General features: G+C 35.1%; 1 protein-coding gene across 6 annotated transcripts in view; it reads right to left on the reverse strand.

Annotated features, from left to right (window-relative positions):
• Positions 1-20371, reverse strand: part of TDRD5 (tudor domain containing 5) — a 106296-nt gene that overhangs the window by 66334 nt on the left and 19591 nt on the right. For all 6 annotated transcript variants that reach the window (XM_054550538.2, XM_054550544.1, XM_024254930.2 and 3 more), the window contains exons 5-7: positions 12996-13079; positions 10588-10644; positions 1199-1352 (exon numbers count right to left, since the gene is read on the reverse strand). In XM_054550538.2, the coding sequence (XP_054406513.1) occupies positions 1199-1352; positions 10588-10644; positions 12996-13079 (295 nt within the window). The remainder of the gene's footprint in view (positions 1-1198; positions 1353-10587; positions 10645-12995; positions 13080-20371) is intronic.

Genomic DNA, 20371 nt, shown 5'->3' on the forward strand with positions numbered 1-20371 from the left:
CTAACATGGTGAAACCCCGTCTCTACTAAAAATACAAAAAATTAGCTGGGCATGGTGGCAGGCGCCTGTAACCCCAGCTACTCAGGAGGCTGAGGCAGGAGAATGGCGTGAACCCGCGAGGCGGAGGTTGCAGTGAGCCAAGATTGCGTCACTGCACTCCAGCCTGGGGGACAGCGTAAGAATCTATCTCAAAAAAAAGAGAAAAAAGAAAAGAAAAAGAAGGTCCCTCACCGCCCCCCCAACCAAAAAAAAAACAAAAAACAAAAATCAAGTGCCCTAAATGCAATGTGGTATTATCCTGGAGTGGACACACAAACAGAAAAAGGACATTCTTGGAAAAACTGGTAAAATCAGAATAAAGCCTGGAGTTTAGTTACTAGCAATGTACTAATGTTAATTTCTTAGTTTTGACAAATGTGTCATGGTAAATAAGGCATTAATATTGGAAGAAACTGGGTGAAAGGTGTATGGGAAGTCTGTACTACCTTTATGATTTTTCTGTAACACTAACATTATCCTAAAATTAAAAGTTTATTTTAAAAAATACAAGTGCTGGGTCCCAACACATACCCATTTATTCTGCATCTCCATATATTTCTAAAAAGCTTTTGATGCACGGCCTGAGTTAAGAACCACTGCACTATCAGACCACCATTTTAGGAAATTTATTTCCCTCAGAATTATCAAAAAATCTAGACAATGAAGAAAGCAAGAAAAATTTTTATTTTGAGACAGAGTCTCACTCTGTCACCCAGGCTGGAGTGCAGTGGCTTGATCTCGGCTCCCTACAAGCTCCACCTCCCGGGTTCATGCCATCTCCTGCCTCAGCCTCCTGAGTAGCTGGGACTACAGGCGCCCGCCACTACGCCTGGCTAGTTTTTTTGTATTTTTAGTAGAGACGGGGTTTCACTGTGTTAGCCAGGATGGTCTCAATCTCCTGACCTCGTGATCCGCCCGCCTCGGCCTCTGAAAGTCCTGGGATTATAGGCGTGAGCCATTGCACCCGGCCCAAGAAAGCAAAATTTTAAAATTCAGATTATTTTTATTAATAATACAGATTAACCTTATTACAACAAATACCACCAGAAAGGAGGTCATTTTATAAAACATTTCATGGCTAGGCATTATTTCATGTTTTCTCTTTGTCCTCATAAGGACAATAAAAATGAGGTTTGCATCATACTGTGGTTCCACTCACCAGGTGGTAGAAGCTTCTTATCCACATCAAACACTAGTAAGTCTTGCTGTCCTTCCCTGAACTCAACATGGAGAATGTCACTAAGAGCTCCAACAAGTTCTGTCACATTTAAGAAGCCTAATTTTTTTGGTGATAGTTGCTCTTTAAAAATTACCTGTCACAAGAAAATAGAAATTACATGAAACAGCATTAGATAACAGATACATAACATATATAGTTGTCCTTGGACAACCAAAGTAAATCTTAAAGCGTCAATGAACTCAAGTATTACAGAGTAAAGGCTCACTTCCATACCAGTATAAAACAAACCAAGTGACCAATAATCCCTTACCATAAAACTTCTAGGTCAATGTCAAGTTCCTTTTAAAGCATGTGGTAAACTAAAGTAAAAGTTAGGGTGGGCACTTTTCACTTCTCATTTTTAACAATGTCTGAATATAAAGCAAAAGTGTTTCAAAAAAACAAGAGGAGAATGCACAAATTACAACAGTTGTAATAAAACTATTGGTATTTCTCTATTTTCCAATAAAGATAATATTCAATATCACTTCCGACATGTACAGAAATTATTGTTTAAAAATATTTCCTTAAATTTTGTTTATTATTTCACCTTAGAAGTTGGAATAAAGGCCAGGCACGGTGGCTCACGCCTGTAATCCCAGCACTTTGGAAGGCCGAGGTGGGTGGATCACGAGGTCAGGAGATCGAGACCATCCTGGCTAACACGGTGAAACCCCATCTCTACTAACAATACAAAAAATTAGCCGGGCATGGTGATGGGCACCTGTAGTCCCAGCAACTCGTGAGGCTGAGGCCGGAGAATGGCGTGAATCCGGGAGGTGGAGCTTGCAGTGAGCCAAGATTGCACCACTGCATTCCAGCCTGGGTGACAGAGCAAGACTCCGTCTCAAAAAAAAAAAAAAAAAAAAAAGAAGTTGGAATAAATGAGCAGCTATCTATCGGTGTATTTCCCATAGCATACAGTTTGATTTTCTTGCCTTAGAAAAGAAGTCATACCAAATGAAGACAGAAGACAATATATATGGGATAGACACATAAAATACATTCCTTAAACAGAAAACATTTCATATGTCTTAAAAAGGACCGTCTATCATCAGTTATTTATTCTATAGTCAAAAGCATCACCAACATTGTTTTAGTTTCACTCATTTATATTAACTGTATCTTACATAAATTCTTAAAACATTTAAAAAAAACTACTCCAAAGGGTTAAAAGTGAAATGTTCTCCCAAAGCTGCCTTCAGTCTTCATATTTTGCATCTATTGTAGGTATTATTCTAAGAAAGACAATAAATATGTTGCATTTATTGTATGTATTATCCTAAGATGATAAATTTGCTTATTTCTGAGCCTAAAAAAACAAAGCAAAACCTGCTACATCTAAAGAGACTTTTTTGTTGTTGAATGACTTCTATCTTCATTCTTTACATGCATTTTATACTGAAAAACTCAATTAGTGTATTTTTCCCTTTTTAATCTATCGTGCAAATTATCTTTTTAATACTAATGTTAATGCTTTCAGTGGAAGACCTTCTAATACGTATTCTCATCTTGGCTCTTCAGGTAGTCTCCTATTTGAATTTTAATACATTATTCTCAATCCTTTTGGTTTTCAAAGTGAATAAGCTTCAGTTTCCTCAATTTATGTTGCGAATTTATTTTTGAGTTTTATATTGAGTTGTTATCTGCTAAATTGGTCATGAAAATGTAAGCTGCCATCTTCTAGCTTTCTCCTCTGCACCAAGAGAAACAAGCAGATGAGAACAGAGTGCTCATCTGGATTTCTCAATCACTTTGACTTGACAGCTTTTATTCAGAAATGACATTTTCCTTTAGAATTTATCTGTATTTTGGTAAACTGTAATGATGCTGAGTGATCTGATTATTAAAAGGCAGGATAAATTATTTTAAAAATAAACACTTCAGTTAAATTGGCAAAAACAACAACAACAACAAAATTCCTCAGTCACCTAGCAATCACTTCCCTGGAAGTAACCATTATTGCCAGTTCCTTGTTAAAATGTTCCAGAAATTATCAAAACTCAAACATGATTCAACATAATAGATTACATATACTAGGTACATCTTGCTTTTTTCAATTATTATCTCAGTACATGAAACACAGTTGAGTTTTGCTAGCTGATCTTGAGACTCAGTTTCTTTTAAAAGGTTAGTCAATTTACTAATATGTCAGATATATTTTATCCTAATTCCTTTGTTATGCTTTCTGCTTTATTGGCTCCCAACTATGAGCAATGAAGAAACTGATGGGCTGGGAAAAGTGGCTCATGTCTGTTATCCCAGCACTTTGGGAGGCTGAGCCAGGAGGGACTGCTTGAGGCCAGGAGTTAGATACCAGCCTGGGCAATATAATGAGACTCTGCCTCTACAACTTTAAAAAAAAAAAAAACAAAAAACCTAGCTGGGCATGGTGGCATGTGCCTGTAGTCCCAGCTACTCGGGAGGCTGAGGCTGCAGTGAGCTATGATTGTACCACTGCATTCCAGCCTGGGCAACAGCAAGACCCCATCTTAAAAAAAAAAAAAAAAAAGAAAAGAAAAGAAAAGAAAGAAAGAACTTGATATATTTCTACTCCCACCTTCCTTACTTGCCTTCCACCTTCAATGAAATTTTAATTATCCTTTTCTTAGAGTTTAGATTTATGCCTTCAAATATGTGTATATATCCTGTTTACATGATTTTGTTTTCTCAAAGTCTGACAATCTTGCAGTACAAACACTTTATTTCCTGCAAATTAGCATAATGAATATCCCCACAGACTTGATCAGATTTATGTTTGATCTCTTTGACAATACTATAAGTTATGCTATGTTCTAAAGAGTGGCACATAATATCTGGTTGTCTCTTTTTTTGGTGTTGTTAAGAGCCATTATTAGTCAATTCCTAGATCCATTACTTTGAGGGTTTTAACAGCAGCATTCTGTCAATTCCTTTTCATTATTTAGTTGGAACACTCTATAGATGTATGCTTTCCCTCCCGCTCTTTGCTTATCCAGCTGTATCAATTCATTTAGGAATGCCAAGATAAGTGATTGGCTCTCTTTATTTACCATTTTTAAAGAAAGTGAGTTAGTTCCATCATCCTCTATGTTGAGTCATCAGTTTTTTTAGTATCATATAAACTCACAGAATTAAATATATTTGATAGGCTTCAAAATATTGCAATTATTATCCTTATTGTAGCCTGAAATAATTCTTCAAGTGAATTCCTAAGCTCTTCTAATGTGAACCTAGTTTTTAATAGCTTCCTTGCTGGTCTGGTATGACAAGATGTTCCAAACTCAATTTATGTAACTAGGATATCCTTGTATACACAATTTGAATTATCTCCTAATTATTCATTTGCTTTATATCAAATTATACAACAATGGTCTCAGAATACTACCAACAATATAATCAAAACAAAATAATTTTGCATATGCTCACCCTTTCTTCTTCCACTATTTTGTGTAACTGTACTTTGTCTACATTAGCAGAGTACATTGCCACGAAACACTACATTCTCTCTCCCCAACCCTCATTTGATCTGAGTTGTATAAATGGCATTCACTTTCAGTCCTTTTATCAATGTCTCTCTAGTGTGATTTTGGTTTTCTGATGTTCATTCTCCAGCAGATTTCTCAGAAAGGGCTCATGGGAACAAGAGTTCTTGAATTCTTGCATGGTGATAATAGCTTGTCTGGCTCTCTGCAATTGAAAATCAGTTTTGCTAGCTAAAGAATCTTTGGCTCATGTTTTGAGTATATAAGTCACTCCCTTTTCATCTAGCTTAAAACATTGCTGTGAAAATGTCTAATAATTTAACTTTTGTTTCCTTTATAAGTCACTTGCTGTTTTCGTTTAAATGCCCAGAAAATTTTTTTTTAAGTACAGAAATTTGATATTGGTCATTCTGAGTTGATATTGTCAGATATGCAGTGTGCTCTTCAAAAGACATAGCCTCAAATCTTCCATTTCAGTAAGGTTTACTTGAATTCTAGTTTTTAGGCTTCATTCTGTTTCCTTCTTTGGCTTTATTATTCATGTTGGCTCTTCTTTGCCTGTTTAATACCTGTCATTTTCTCTTGAAACATCTTTATCTTTCCTTTTTTTCCCTAAGATTTTCTTATGTAAAATTTCAAACATAGAAAAAGTTGAAAGAACTGGATACTGAACTCTACCACTATAGAGTTGCTATGTCATCTGTGTATCCAACCATCTACCAACCTATCTTATCTTTTATATACATTTCAAAGTGACCTGTAGACATCAGTAGCCCTTACTCTAAAATAGGCCAGCATGTACAGCATTAACTAGAAATCAGTATCTGTTCACTTTTAGGTAAAATTTACACACAGTGAAATGCACACAACTTAAGTTTACCAGTCAATTAGCCCTGATAAATGCAGAACTGTGTAACCCAAACCCCTATTCAAGATACAGAACACTTCCATCACCTCAGAAAGTTCTCCCTTTCCCAGTCATCCCTAGAGACAAACTTTTTTTCTGCCATAGATTATCTTTGACTATTGTATTATTTCATATAAAAGACATTCTACAGTATGCTGCTGTGTGAGACTTACTTCTGCAGCAACTATTTTTCAGATTCATCCACACTGGTTCATGTATCAGCTGTTTACTTCTTTTTAATGTGGAATAGTATTTTGTTGTACAAACATACCACAATCTCTTCATTCATTCCCTTATTGATGAATAGTAGGCTTATTTCCAGTTTTGGAAGGCTATAATGTATAAAGCTGTTATGAATACTATCATATAAGTCTTTGAGGACACAGACTTTGAATAAATATCTGGGAGTATAATTCTGGGTCAAAGGATAAATATATACTTATAAGAAATTGTAAGAACATTTTCCACAGTAGTTGTACCATTTTATACTTGCACCAAAAATGTGAGTTTATCATATGTTTATCAGTCACTCATATCTGCATTTGTGAAGTTGGGCCATTTACAAAAAGAATTGTTTGGCTTTCTATTATAGAGCTATAGACTGGTCTTTATGTATTCTGAATATAAGTCCTTTGTTAGATGTATGATTGTAAATATTTCTTCCCAGTCTGTGGTCTGCCTATTCAATTTTAAATGGGGTCTCCTAAATAGAAGCTAATTTTGATGAAGTCTCATTATCAGTTTTCTTTTAACTGATTACTGCTTCTGTGTCCTAAGAAAGCTTTGCCTGTCCAGGTCATTAATATATTTTAATTCATCTAGAAGTTTTAGAGCTTTAATTTTTTCATTTAGGTCTATGATACATCTTGAAATAATTTTTGTACATGGTGTCAGGTTGGGGTTGGAATTCTTTTTTTTTTTTTTTTTTTGTATTCAGTTGTATCTTGCATTCAGTTGTTCCAGCATCATTTGTTGAAAATACTTTTTTCAAACTCCTGGCTTTAAGTAATCTTCCATATCAGCCTGCCAAAGTGCTGAGGTTACAGGCATGAGCCACCATGCCCAGAGCTGAAAATGCTTTCTTATCCCTTTTGAATTCCTTTGGCACCTCTCTCAAAAATCACTTCAGTGATTATATGTGTGGATCTCATATGCATGCACTGTAAGGCCAAATTCATGGATTTGTTAGTATCTACAAATAGCCCACAAGAATTATGATGGGGACTATATTGAATCCATACATTAATGTTATCATGTCCATATAATGTTATCAATAATGAGTCTTCTCACCCATGAGTATGTTATACCTCTCCATTTATCAGTCTTCAACTTCTCAAAAATGTTTATTAGTTTTCAGTGTACATGATTTATGTTTCTTTTGTTAACTTATTTCCAAGTAATTTGACGATATAATAAACAGTATTTAATTTCATTTTCCAATAGTTTGCTACTTACATATGAAAATACAATTGATTTCTGTATACTAACCTTATTTTGACCTAATAAATGAGTTCTAGTAGCTTTTTCATGGATTCCTTAGTATATTCTACATGAACAATCATGTTTTCTACAAATAAAGTTTTACTTTTTTTCTTTTAGGTTTTCATGCCTTTTATTTCCTTATTACACTGGTTAGAACTTGCAATACAATGTTGAATAGAAGCAGTATGACTGGATATACTTGCCTTGTTCCAGATTTTCAGGGGGAATTGTTCAGTGTTTCACCATTGAGTATGACAAGTATATTAATAGGTTTTCACAAATGCACTTTATCAGAATGAGGAATTTCTTTTCTATTCCTAGTTTTCTGAGAGCTTTAATTGTGGATGGGTATTAAATTTTGGTAATTCTTTTTCTGCATCTACCAAAATAATCACATGCTTTTCTTCCTTGTTATTCTATTAAAATGGTGAATTACCTTAATTTCTTTTGAAATGTTATTCCAACCTTGCATTCTTAGGATAAACCCCTCTTGTTCAGGGATTGCTGAATTCAATTTACTACTGTTTTGTAATAGACTTTTGTGTCCATGTTATGAGAAACATGTTCTAATTGGTTTTTTGTAATGTCTATGTCAAGCTTTAGTAGCAGGACAATGTATTTATACAATGAGTTGGGGAGGCCAGGTGTGGTGGCTCATGCCTGTAATCTCAGCACTTCCGGAGGCTGAGATAGAAGGACTGCTTTAGGGCAGGAGTTAGGGAAAACACCTACCTGGGTAACATGGTGAGACCCTGTCTCTAAAAAAAATTTTTTTTTTAATTGGCTGGGCATGGCGCCACATGTCTGTAGTCCCAGCTACTCAGGAGGCTGAGGCCAGGAGGATTACTTGAGCCCAGGAGTTCAAGGCTGCAGTAACCCAAGATCTGCCACTGTACTCCAGCCTGAGTGACAGTGAGACTCTCTTAAAAGGAAAAAAAAAAAAAAAAAGAACGAGTTGGAGAATATTCACTGCTATTTTAAGAAACAATCTGTATATGATTAATATAATTTCTTCCTTAAATGTTTTACAGAATTCACCAGCAAAACCAATATACATCCTTTTCAGTCTTACTGTATCACTTCAAATAAAATATAAGAATCTTGCAACCCTATAGTTCCAGGTACTGCCCCTCCACTCATTATGCAGTAGTTTTCATATGCATTACATTTTCATGTTATAAACCCAATTATTTAATGCTGTAATTTTTGCTTTAAAGTCATATACTTTAACTGATCAAAAAAGGCAGTATTTCATATATGCCCAGATATTTACTACATCCTTTATTCAATCCTTCCTAAAGATTAAAGTTCCAATCTGGCATTATTTCCTTCAGCCTGAAGAACATTATTTAGCATTCTTATAGTACCAGTCTGCTTGCAATTCTGATTACCTGAAAATGTCTATCTCATCATCTTCATTCTTGATATTATCACTGGATATAAAATATTGGGTTAACATTACTTTTCTTTTGAGTACATTAAAGATGTCATTCCATTGTCTTCCAGCATTGCTTCAAGAGGTCAGCCATCATTTGTATCACTGTTCTCCTGTATGAAGTGTGTTATTTTTAGTCTGGCTGCTTTCAGAATTTTCTACTTATATTTGGTTTTCTGCATTTTTACTATGATGTGTCTATGTGAGGTTTTCTCTGTATTACTTCTTTGGGGTTTTCTGGGCTTCTTAGATTTATAAACTTCTTTCACAAGATTTGGGAAATTTGGGCCATTATTTTTTCAAATATATTTCTGCTGTGCTTTCTTGGGCTCCAATTATATTAATAGATACATTAGGCCATTTGGTTTTATTCCACAGGTCTCAGGTCACTCAAGTTCTGTTTCTCTGTTCTTCAAATTGGATAATTTCTATTGATCTGTCTTGAAGTTTACTAAAGCTTTCTTCTGCCATTTCCAATTTGTTATTTGAATATTTTACTTCAGATATTTTAAGTTATGAAAATCACTTGGTTTTTATAGTTTATTTTTCTGTACTGAAATATCTTATCTCCTCATTTACTCTGAATACATATTCCTTTATATCCTTTAATATGGTTATAAGAGTTACTTTAAAACCTTTTTTGCTAACTTCAACATCTGCATCATCTCAGAATTTCCATTGATCACCTTTTCTTTGTCAAGGGGTCACATTTTCTTGTTTCTTACTATATCTAGTAATTTTGGTTTGTGTTCCAGGCATCATGATAGATGTATTGTAGAGAATCTGGAATCTTTTATGCTTCTTTGGAGATTATTGTTTGATTCATTTTAAATTTGGCTGAACATAAACCCAAAATCTGCCACCCTGTGATGGGCAACAGCTGAAATATTTTCAGTTCTTTTAGCCTTAAAAGAACAGAGGCTGCTCTATGTCTGCCCCAAGCATGTGCAGTTAAAGGTCAGGCAGAGATCTGAGCAGAGCTTATGTGCCAGGCACTGTTCTAAGTGCCTTATTTTTAAGTCATTTAAACTTCACAAAACTTTATAAAGTAGGTATTATCTTGACCTAACATATTGTCTATAAGATAGCACACAGAATTATATATCTTAACCATTATGCTATACTATCTCACAATATCTATGTTTTTACCTATAAATATACTATAGTTTTCATGGCACAGTAGTTAAGAGTTAGAATTCTGAAGCCAGACTGCCCAGGTTAAAATCTTGCCTCCACCTATTACTGGATGTTTGATGCTTACGCAAGTTACTTCTCTGTGCCTCTATTTGTTGTGAAAACAAAATGAACATATGCCAGTATGAAAGATGCTCTGGATAGAGCCTGGCACACAGTTAAGATATGTATAGGACTTATCTTTTTAAAAACTGGATATATGGCATTATCTGAATTATTCTGCAACTTGATTTTTTTCACTCAACATTATGGTTTTAAAAATGATCCATGTTGCAGAGCAGATTTATTTTATACTACTACATACAATTCCATTGTATAAATGTCAATCTCTATCCATTATCCTACTGATGTCCATTTGTTTCTCATTTGTTCCTATGTTGTGCTGTGCACTTCTTTACATGTCTTCATGCGTACATGTGCAAGAGTTTCTCTAGAGTGCAAATGTAAAAGGGGAACTACTGGATCCCTGAGGGTGCATACCTTCAACTTTACTTGATAATGCCAAAATGCTCCCTAAGAGCATTTTGTCCCACAAGCAGTGTATAAGGTATTCTGCTTCTCTGCATTCCCACTGAGACTTGGTATAATACTGTCAGACATTAATGGGATAATCTTTATTATAATAATATTATAACAATGTGGTAAAAATATCCTTCCTATGCATAATCAAGTATTTGTTAAAGATCATATTCTCAAGTCTTATAATAAAGACACTAAAATACAAAACAAAATGTTTCTGTTTTAGAGCATAGACCTGGAGAATCCAAGGAGTAGCCACAAAATTTCCATCTATCACAAGAAATATAAGCCATAAAAAATTAGGGTTAGGGAAAAGCAAAACACTTACCTCATACTCTCCAAGCAGTTTAGAAATAAACAAACCCTCCGGGAACTTAGATACAACCTAATAAATAGAAAGTGAAATACAATATAGACATAACTGAAATGCTGAGTGACACAATATTAAAATAATATAAACAAATAAAAACAAAGGCAAAAGTAACATTATTAAATGAATTTTAGTCATATTACATTTTTTTAAATGAGTTTCCAGTTTTAAAAAACATTAGAACAAAAAGAGACTGTGATTTCCAACATTTCCAGAGTTGAGAAATCATTATTACATGATACTGCAATACCATAACTCTTCAGAAATTCCTGCACTTCTTTAAGCTCAGCTAAACACATTTAGCTTCAGCTCACATAAAACATCCTATAGCACAGTTTCAAGCATTTTAATTGTTAAAAAAGAAAAGCAATAAACAATAGAAAAACTTTGGAAAATACAGTTAAGCAAAAATAAAAGATCTGTTAACAGCATTATTGTCCACACGTACATCAAAATATCTATTTAATATTAAAACAAGGTCAATATTTCTATAGCCAGCTTTTAAATATCATACCAAAGACATCTTTCCATGTCAGTAAAAACAGATAAACATTTTTACTGGCCACAGATTTTTCAAAATATTAAAGACACCTAAATTTATTTGATCTTCTATTTTGTTTCTTATTTTTCATCCCAAATATTGTAATGATTATCCTCATGCTTGAGTTCTGCACACTAGTTCAACGATTTTCAGAGTAATTTCCTAAAAGTAGACTTACTCTATCCCAATAAAGTATAAAAATCTTTGTTTTCTAAATTTTTCCAGATATATTTTATACAAAATTCTAATTCAAGCTTCAGAAAAATATAAAGTAAAAATTATTTCAAAATCCTGTGACCCAGAGACAGACATTGCTACGTTTAGAGAAACAGCCTTTCAGAAACCCCTTTATGTGTGCACATATGTTATTCATGATTTTATATGAAAGAACAATTCTAAACACACTATTCTATAAAACCTGTTTTTAAAGTCCAACAATATGTCAAAGAGAAACTTCCATGTAAACTAAGAGAGATATATATAAACTTTCTCATAAGCTACATGACATCCCTAGTTTGGAAAATATCCAATATTGATACATAACCAATCCTTTAAAATTAATGCCTAATTTTTCTCCAATTTTTGGTACCACAAAAAAATCATATTCACTCTTGTAATCCCAGCCTTTGGGAGGGTGAGGTGGGGGAATGCCTAAGGCCAGGAGTTCAAGACAGACCTGGGCAACAGAGCAAGACCCTGTCTCTACAAATTTTTTTTAATTAGCTGGGTGTGGTGGCATGCACCTGTAGTCCCAGCTGCTTGGGAGGCTGATGTGAGAGGATTGCTTGAGCCCAGGAGTTGATGGTTGCAGTGAGCTATGATTGCACCACGGCATTCCAGCCTGGGTGACAGAGCAAGACCTTGTCTCTTAAAAAAAAAAAAAAACAAGTCATATTGAATGTCCTTTAACAAGTAATTATTGGACATTTGCTCAAGTGTCTAAACAAAAAAACAGGGCCTGAATGCATCAAGGTTTTTGCATCTCTCCTAGTAAAATCATGACAGTTGAAATGGAATAATATAAGGCAGTACAAGCTGTAATAGCACCTTGATTACTCAAAGCAGGATTAACAGCTCCCACCAAAAATTTAAGTGTACGTAACTCTTTGGCTCAATACATAACACCAAAGAGTTTCCACTTTAAGGTAAAACAAATAAGACCAATGACATAAACAGACAATTCACATAAAAAATATATGTGACTACTAAGCATATGAAAAGATGCTTAATGTAAAAAATCAAAAGATAAACTAAAACAATGTGATTGGATAGTAATACCTGTCAGTGGGAGTATAAATCTGTTCAAGCATTTTAGACGGCAATTTAGTAATATTTGTAATCAAAACAAAAATGCCTCTGATTAGCAATTCTACTTTTAGAAAAATGTCCACGGACATTAACTGGAGAACTTTTTCCATAGCCAAAGATAAAAACACCAAAACTTTAATAAATCATGGATCTCTACATGAAACAGGGCACATCAATGTAATGGGATACCACACACTGGAACAATATTTAATGTACATTTATAAAATTGGTATTTGGAAAGATCTTGAACTGTTTGTCAACAGTGATTTATTGGGATGAGGGGAAGAAGGAAAGGAAGAGAGAACTTATGGAAGAACTTATTTGCTAAATAGTTTTATGTTAAAAATTTTTAGGAGTACGTATTTTGTTTCTTTTTCTTATTCTAAAAGAATTGTCACTTAGTTTGCAGTATATTAAAGATTAGATGTAAATTAATACTTGCAGACAAACTCAACCACAAATGATGTATAAATTTATAAATCAATTAGCATTGTCTCCCAGAACAGAAATTACTTACAAATTTTATCTTATGTTTTAGTTCTGAACTGATAGTTCCTCCAGGTCCAATTCGTGCAATAACTGATTTGAATGTGTTCTCCAGCTATGAAAAAAGAAAAAAAAGTCAAGTCACAGTCCCCCTGCCCAAAGAAAGTCAAAGGTAGATCTAAACAATATATAAAGAAAAAATCTATAAAAGGAGACATATTGCAATTAAATAGACAAAATACTGTTCTTAAGAGGAACTGTAACATTTCATACCATACAAAATACACTTAGAGTAGATAGAATCATTATGAAACTAAATGCTGAGGAATTTTCTAGGCTAACTAACATTCTGTAACAATTATTCCAGAGTCTATTACTCAATCCCATACTCTTACCCAGAAAGAATTTTTTGTTACTAATTTTCTCCTATTTATAAAAGTATTCCATGTTTATTGAAAACATACTTAATGAATGCCTAATGCAGGGAAGAGATGGGATGGTGGAACGTCCTTGGATGGTGGGACAACTGGCCCTAAAGGGCAGGAAGGAAAAGTTTTTCTGTTGTAATAGAAGCAAGGAGAGTGGGGGAAAAGGTAAGGGTACAAAGAAAGGTTCTGTGAATGTGGAGTCAGAAGGTACAGAGAGTTAAAATCTGATAGCTCCTGCATTCTCTGAGTTCAGAAGCAAGGCCCACTCCTGAAAGTAAAAGGAAAGAGGAGGGAGGTCAGACATTTGAGAAAGTAGAAAAAGTGGGAAAATAAAGTTAAGGAAATATTGGATGATAATCTAAATTTAGCAGGTAGGAAGTCAGGACAGGAGGAATCTGAGTTAAGACAGTAGAGTCTGAGGATTTTAGTAGAGAGAAGTCAATGGCATACAGAGGTCCCACTAAAATCAAATGATCATGCATGGGAATAGTTGAAAAGTAAGCTGGAAGGACAGGAGAAGGGGATCAGAAAGTAGCAGGGAGAATATCCATTTAGCCAAGGTCCAGTGAACAGCCACAGCAGGAGAACTAAAGCGGAGTTAAAGATTGCGGAGTTATGTTCAATCGACATTAAAGTTGATAACTGAATGTAAAAAAAAAAAAAGTTAAGTCACAAAGATATAAAGAAAAATACCAATTACCTAAAATCCTACCACCCAGACACAATCACTATTAACACTTTTTCCTTCTAAACTGGTTCTTTTGTTCTTCTTACTCTTACTTGGCCTGACATTACTTACAAACTGTGTAACCTTTTAGGTCTCAGTTTCTTCACCCAAAAAATGAAGATAATCTCCATCTCTCACAAGGCTGACAAGAAAACTAAATGTGATGAGGCACAAAGAGTGCATAACATAATGCCTGGCACATGGTGTGAGCATGACCCTTGCCTGCTCCTCTGGCAAGCAGCGCTTACCACGGCAGGATTCTCCCTCTGGCACTGACTACTCTTCTTTTCATCCAATACCACTGGCACAGCATTCAGCAGAAGTCCCTCCAAGTTTTGGCAAGTGCATGGCTCCCTATCAAGCTTCTGAGGGTTTTCCCCTATTTTCACATTTTCTTGGGCATTTCCATGGGTCTGGGAAGGAGAGGATTAGATACCTATGATTATATCATTAGCTTTAACAAAAGGTACCTAGCCCTCAGTCTTAGATTCTTTACATTTCTTCTGTAGTTGCCATGAGATAATTTCCTAAAACTCTCCCAGTGAATAGTAAGATAATCTTTCTAAAGATAACTGATCTTTCCATCCGAAGGTTCCTGCCATTTGCAGATTCAATAACAATAACGTATTAAATTATCACTGTGCTAGGTGTTTCAGGGACAAAAAAAGATTACCTTTGATGGTGTAATTCCTCTCAGGGCACTTACAATTAAGTAGGGAAGTGAGATCAATGCATAAACATCTATAACCTAAGGCTGTAAGTGCCAAAAGTCTTCCTTTTATAAGGACCTTGCAGGATAGAGAGAATTCTGCAGACAGACACATGGTAGAGAGAACACTGAAAGTAGAAGGAACCTCATAAAGAAAATTGAATAAAATAGTTTGCCTAAGGCATTAGGGAAATAGTGAAAGAAAAACTAGAAAGGTGGATTAATGTCCTATTACAGAATACCTTAAATGCCAAGCTAAGGAGTTTTTCTTGGTTATACAGGCAAAAACAGAGATACTGATACTAGAGATTTTTAGCAAGGGAGACAGATTATCAGAACTGTACTCTGGCAACAGAAAATTAGATTGGATGGGTGGACAACCAGTTAGGAAACCACTGCAACTCTCTAGGCAAGAGTTTTAACTGGGGTGCTGAGAGAGAAGAGAAAAAGAAGGGATATGACAAAGGTGGAATCCACAGAAATTAGGAAAGACAATGGAGAGGAAGGAATCGCTGATTCTACAGGGATGAATGATGAGACCAGAGAAACAGCCTCAAGGACCTCAAGTTCTATGTAGGAAACAAAAGTACCATGGAACAGAGAGGCAGGCTTTTGTTGTTTTTTAATCAATTATAAAAGTTTGGAAAACTGGGAGGTAAATGGCAGGATGGTGATTACAGACTTAATGTGTCTCTCTGGATCATGGCTTACGACAAAGGTCAGCAAATTATGGCCTCTTTTTGTGCTTCCCATAAGCTAAGAATGGTTATATTTTTAAATGGCTGTGGGAAAAGGTATTATTTGTGACATGTGAAAATTATATGAAATTCAAATTTCAGTGTCCATAGTTTTATTAGAACACAGCCATATTCACTCATTCATATATTGCCTATGGCTGCTCTTGTGCTATAAGGACAGTGTTTAGTAGATGCAGAGAACATTTAGCCTGCAAAGCCTCAAATATTTACTATGTAATCTGTTAGAGAACATATTTGCCAATCTTGGGTTTAAGATAGCAAAATGATGAGCTTTTAGCTAGGAATAGAATGCCTCTGAAAAAAGTAAAAAAAAAAAAAAAAAAAAAGTTTACCTCAAGCAAAATGTCTAAATTAAGGTGACTTTAAACTGAAGGCAGTGGAGATTTTTTAAAGCCCAGGAAAAGCTGGGGATATCTATAATTATAGAGGGCAGAAGTTATAATGTGGAAGGGAGAAGTAAGATTGGGAGGTAATCAGTGATTTCAACAACGCTTTGAGTGTCAGATGCCTATACATCAAACATGAAGAATGGGGAATAAATCAAGTGAATGAGATAGAACTAGAAAATGAAGATGGAAAGTGACAAAATATGCTATATTCAGATAGGAGCTTATAGGACCACAGAAGAGAAAGAGCTTTCAATCAAAAAGATATACTCTTCAGAAAAATGAATCAAAACATGAATAGGCAATAAAATAGAAGACTAAGTAGCAAATTAAAGCATAAAGCTCAACCTCAAATAAATACACATTAACAGAGGCAGTTATTTACCCCTCAAATTATAAAATTTTTAAAATACCCACTTATTCATTCAACAAATAGGTATTGAGATCATACTATGTGCTTTACACTGTATTAAGTGCTGGATATACAGAGGTAAATAAACTAGATAAGATATGGTCCCTGTCCTCACGGAACTTGCAGAGATAGACCTGAATCGATCATATATATATGTAATTACAATTATTATAATGAAAAAACCCAGAGTCCACATGATCTTACTTATATGGGAAGTACATAGAAGTCAAACTTGTAGACACAGAGTAAAATCATGGTTACTAGACACTAAGGGGTGGAAGGATTGAGAAGACATTGGCCAAAGGACACAAAATTTCAGTTAGGAGGAGTAAGTTCAAAAGATCTATTGTGTATCATGTTGACTACACTTAACAATATATTGTGTATTTGAAAATTAAGAGTAAATTTTAAGTGTTCTCATCACAAAAAAATGACATGTGAGGTAATACATGTCAAACAGCTTGATTTAGCCATTCCACAATGTATACATACATCAAAACATCAAGTTGTGCACCATATATAAAATTTTTACTCGTCAATTAAAAATATTTTTAAACCCCCCTCCCCCGAGTGTCATGAAAGAATAATATGCCTGAAGGTATCAGAAAGGAAACGCAGGTGGGTGGGGAGGGATCTCTGAAGGAAACTCCATTTGTATTGAGTACCAGCAAAGGTACAAGGAAAGGAGCACACACACAATCTATGAGAGTGTCAACTGAAACAATTCTTATGGATGACAACCTAGCCACATACAGGATAAGCCATAAAAGTAAACATTCCTTTCAATCAATGATGGCTCTTCTAGAAATTTATCCTGTGGAGTAACAGAGATGTGTGCATACTTGAGCAAGATTTTCATCATAAGGTTATTTTTAATAGCAAAAACTGAAAATAGAGCAAATGCCCAACTTAGGCTACAAGTTAAATTATGACACATTCATACCATCATTTAAAATTATGGCACATTCATACCATCATTTAAAATCATGGCACATTGATACCATCATTTAAAATTATGTTGCATTAGAATATTTAGTAATGTGGCACATTTGCAATTCATAAGAGGAAAAAAAGCAGGTCACAAACTAATAACCAGAATGATTTTAATTTTTTAAGTCAAATTTTCACGTGATAAGATTACACAGGTGATCTTTATTTTCTTTTGTGCTTTTCTGTATTTCAAGCTTTCTGTAATCAATCTATATTACTTTTGTAATAAAAAAATTTAAAAACAGACACCTGGATAATTTAGAAACATTATCTAATGATGAAAGCATTTTGGAAAGAGGATGCACGTGGCTAAAAGCAGAAAGAAACAGAAGTTACATCTCAGATGAATATACTTCAGACCTTTTGGCCATATGGGAAAACATTAATACACTTCTTACAAAGATCACAAAACTGGCACAGAAGCATACAGCACCAATGCTTTCAGCTGCTTAAATATTTGTCAGGTATATGCTATAGTATAGATGTATCCCTCTCTACCCCCCACTCCCCAAATCCCTAAGTTGAAATCCTAACCCCCAAGGTGATAGTATTAGGAGGTGGAGCCTTTAGGAGCCGATTAGATCATGAGGGAAAGGCCCCCATGAATGGGATTAGTGCCCTTATTAGTGCCAAGAGGCCTTGGCAAGATCCCTTGCCCCTTTTGCATTGTGAGGACACAATGAAAGACCTCTATCTATGAATGAGGAAGAAGGCTCTCACTGGACACCTTATATGCCAGAGCCATGATCTTTGACTTCAAGATGTTGAAAAATCCAAGCCTCCAAGAATGTTGAAAAATAAATGTTTGTTGTTTACAAGCCACCCAGTTTGTGGTAGCTTGTTATAGCAGCCAGAACTAAGACCCTATAAATAGGATTACGTAGGGTCTGACTTATTTGACTAAAAGCCAGGCAGTATGGAATTTGATTTGCCATACTAAATACGTCATCTGAACTTGTGGGAAAACAGTTACAGAAAAGCTACTCTAAGTTGGCCAGAGAATATAACCCCCAGAGAACTGCATTAATTAACCCACTGAATAGCTCCTTCTGATAATTGTTAATATATCCAATTATTTATCAAGGATACTCTTGAACTACAGTTGAGTCAGTTTATCAGGTGAAATAAAATGTTTCACTTCTTATATGCAATGCCAAGCAAAGCATCTAATTCATGTAAAAACTATCAATTGTTTAGGTGCAAATTAAAAGTTTGCAAACTAAGACCACCCTGATTTCATTTAGATGAGAAGATATTTCTTTATAAGTCCAAGTTTATCTACCTTAATCTCATGGTGAATGTTACAATAAGGTCTTGAATCTGTAAGACAGAGGGGGCAGGGAACAGGCAGAATGGGGTACTCTTTTTTTTTTTTTTTGAGACAAAGTCTCACTCTGTCACCCAGGCTGCAGTGCAGTGGCGCAGTCTCGGCTCACTGCAACCTCTGCCTCCTGGGTTCAAGAGATTCTCCTACCTCAGCCTCCTGAGCAGCTGAGACTACAGGCACGTGCCACCACACCCCAGCTAATTCTTGTATTTTTAGTGCATGGGGTTTCACCATGTTGGCCAGGCTGGTCTTGAACTCCTGACCTCAAGTGATCCACCCACCTCCGCCTCCCAAAGTGCTAGGATTACAGGCATGAGCCACTGCACCTGGCAGGATGATGTACTCTTAAATGGTATTAAGGCTAGAGATCCTAGAAATGCCAGATCTCTGTTCCTTGACAAATTGCTACTCTTAAAGGTAAATACCTATTAATGGAAAGCAACGTAATCTGTGGTCTAGAACTACACACAATGCAGAAAATTCTGATGACCTGGGCTGGACACAGCATCTGAGGCTTCACCCACTAGAAAATATAACTAAATCCATATGCTATTCACCCATTAAAATGTTCATTTCTCCTCTAAATTCCCTCTCAAGAAGTCAAAATAAGGAAAATTGAATGCCTTTCAAAAGAGGCCTTAAACTGTTCTAACAAATTGCTTTGTGAAATAAGGCAATGGGCAGGGGTGGGATACAAATGGCCAAGCCAGCCTGTTTCTCTTGCAAGAGGAAAGTGAAGACATTCTGATCCTCATTTTACAAAGGAAAAACTTTTTTTTTCATTTTAATAATATTTTCTTGTGACAAAAATGATGCATGTTCACTTTGGAAGAACAAAAGATACAGATGATCAAAAAGAAAAAAGTTTACACTTTAATTTTGTTATATATTTTTCTATGCACATAAAAACACAAACTTGTAGAGTTTTGAGGGAACCCCTAGAAAACTAATAGATCTACAGTTTTGAAGAAATGGAAAGCTGCACTTTTTGTAAATAGGATTATGTGAGGTCTGATAATTTTGTAGTGTTTGTCCTACTATAAATTAAAATACATAGTTTAGGAATCAGAACCCACAACCCCTCTCAGAACAAGATTTAAATTGTTCTGGTGGCAAACACTTCAACTGGAAGTGAAAAGTGTTATTAGGCTGCAACTATGAGGAATTATTAGTGCTGCAAAACTCAGGATGAAACTCAAAGACAAGACAGAAGAAAGTGTATCTGCATCTCTCTCACTCCACAACTTGGAGCCATGCCATGAGCAAATGTCCTCAACTCTGCATTTGTTACTGCCTAGCTCTCACAGTTAAAAGGTAGAGTCTTCCTGCTAAATTCTATAGAGTGGAAAGTTTCTGAAAAAAGAAATATACATTATAATTAATTTTTTTCTGGAACTTTTAGTCAGCACAATAAATTTAGAAAATGGAAATAAGAACTTCAAATACTGAAAAGGGCACAGCAAATCTACTGTTCATAAATGGTAGGGTAGTCTACTTGGAAAACATACGGAAATACTATTGAAACAACCAAGTTTGCTAAGGTAGTTTCAAAATAATATTTAATAGTCAATTTCTTTCTTTCTGAACCATCAACACTTAGAATTCCAGTCTTAATGGCAAAAACAGTATCACAACTAGCCAGGCGTGATGGCTCATACCTATAATCCCAG

This window comes from Pongo abelii, chromosome 1, assembly GCF_028885655.2.
Source record: "Pongo abelii isolate AG06213 chromosome 1, NHGRI_mPonAbe1-v2.0_pri, whole genome shotgun sequence".
Lineage (NCBI taxonomy): Eukaryota > Metazoa > Chordata > Mammalia > Primates > Hominidae > Pongo > Pongo abelii.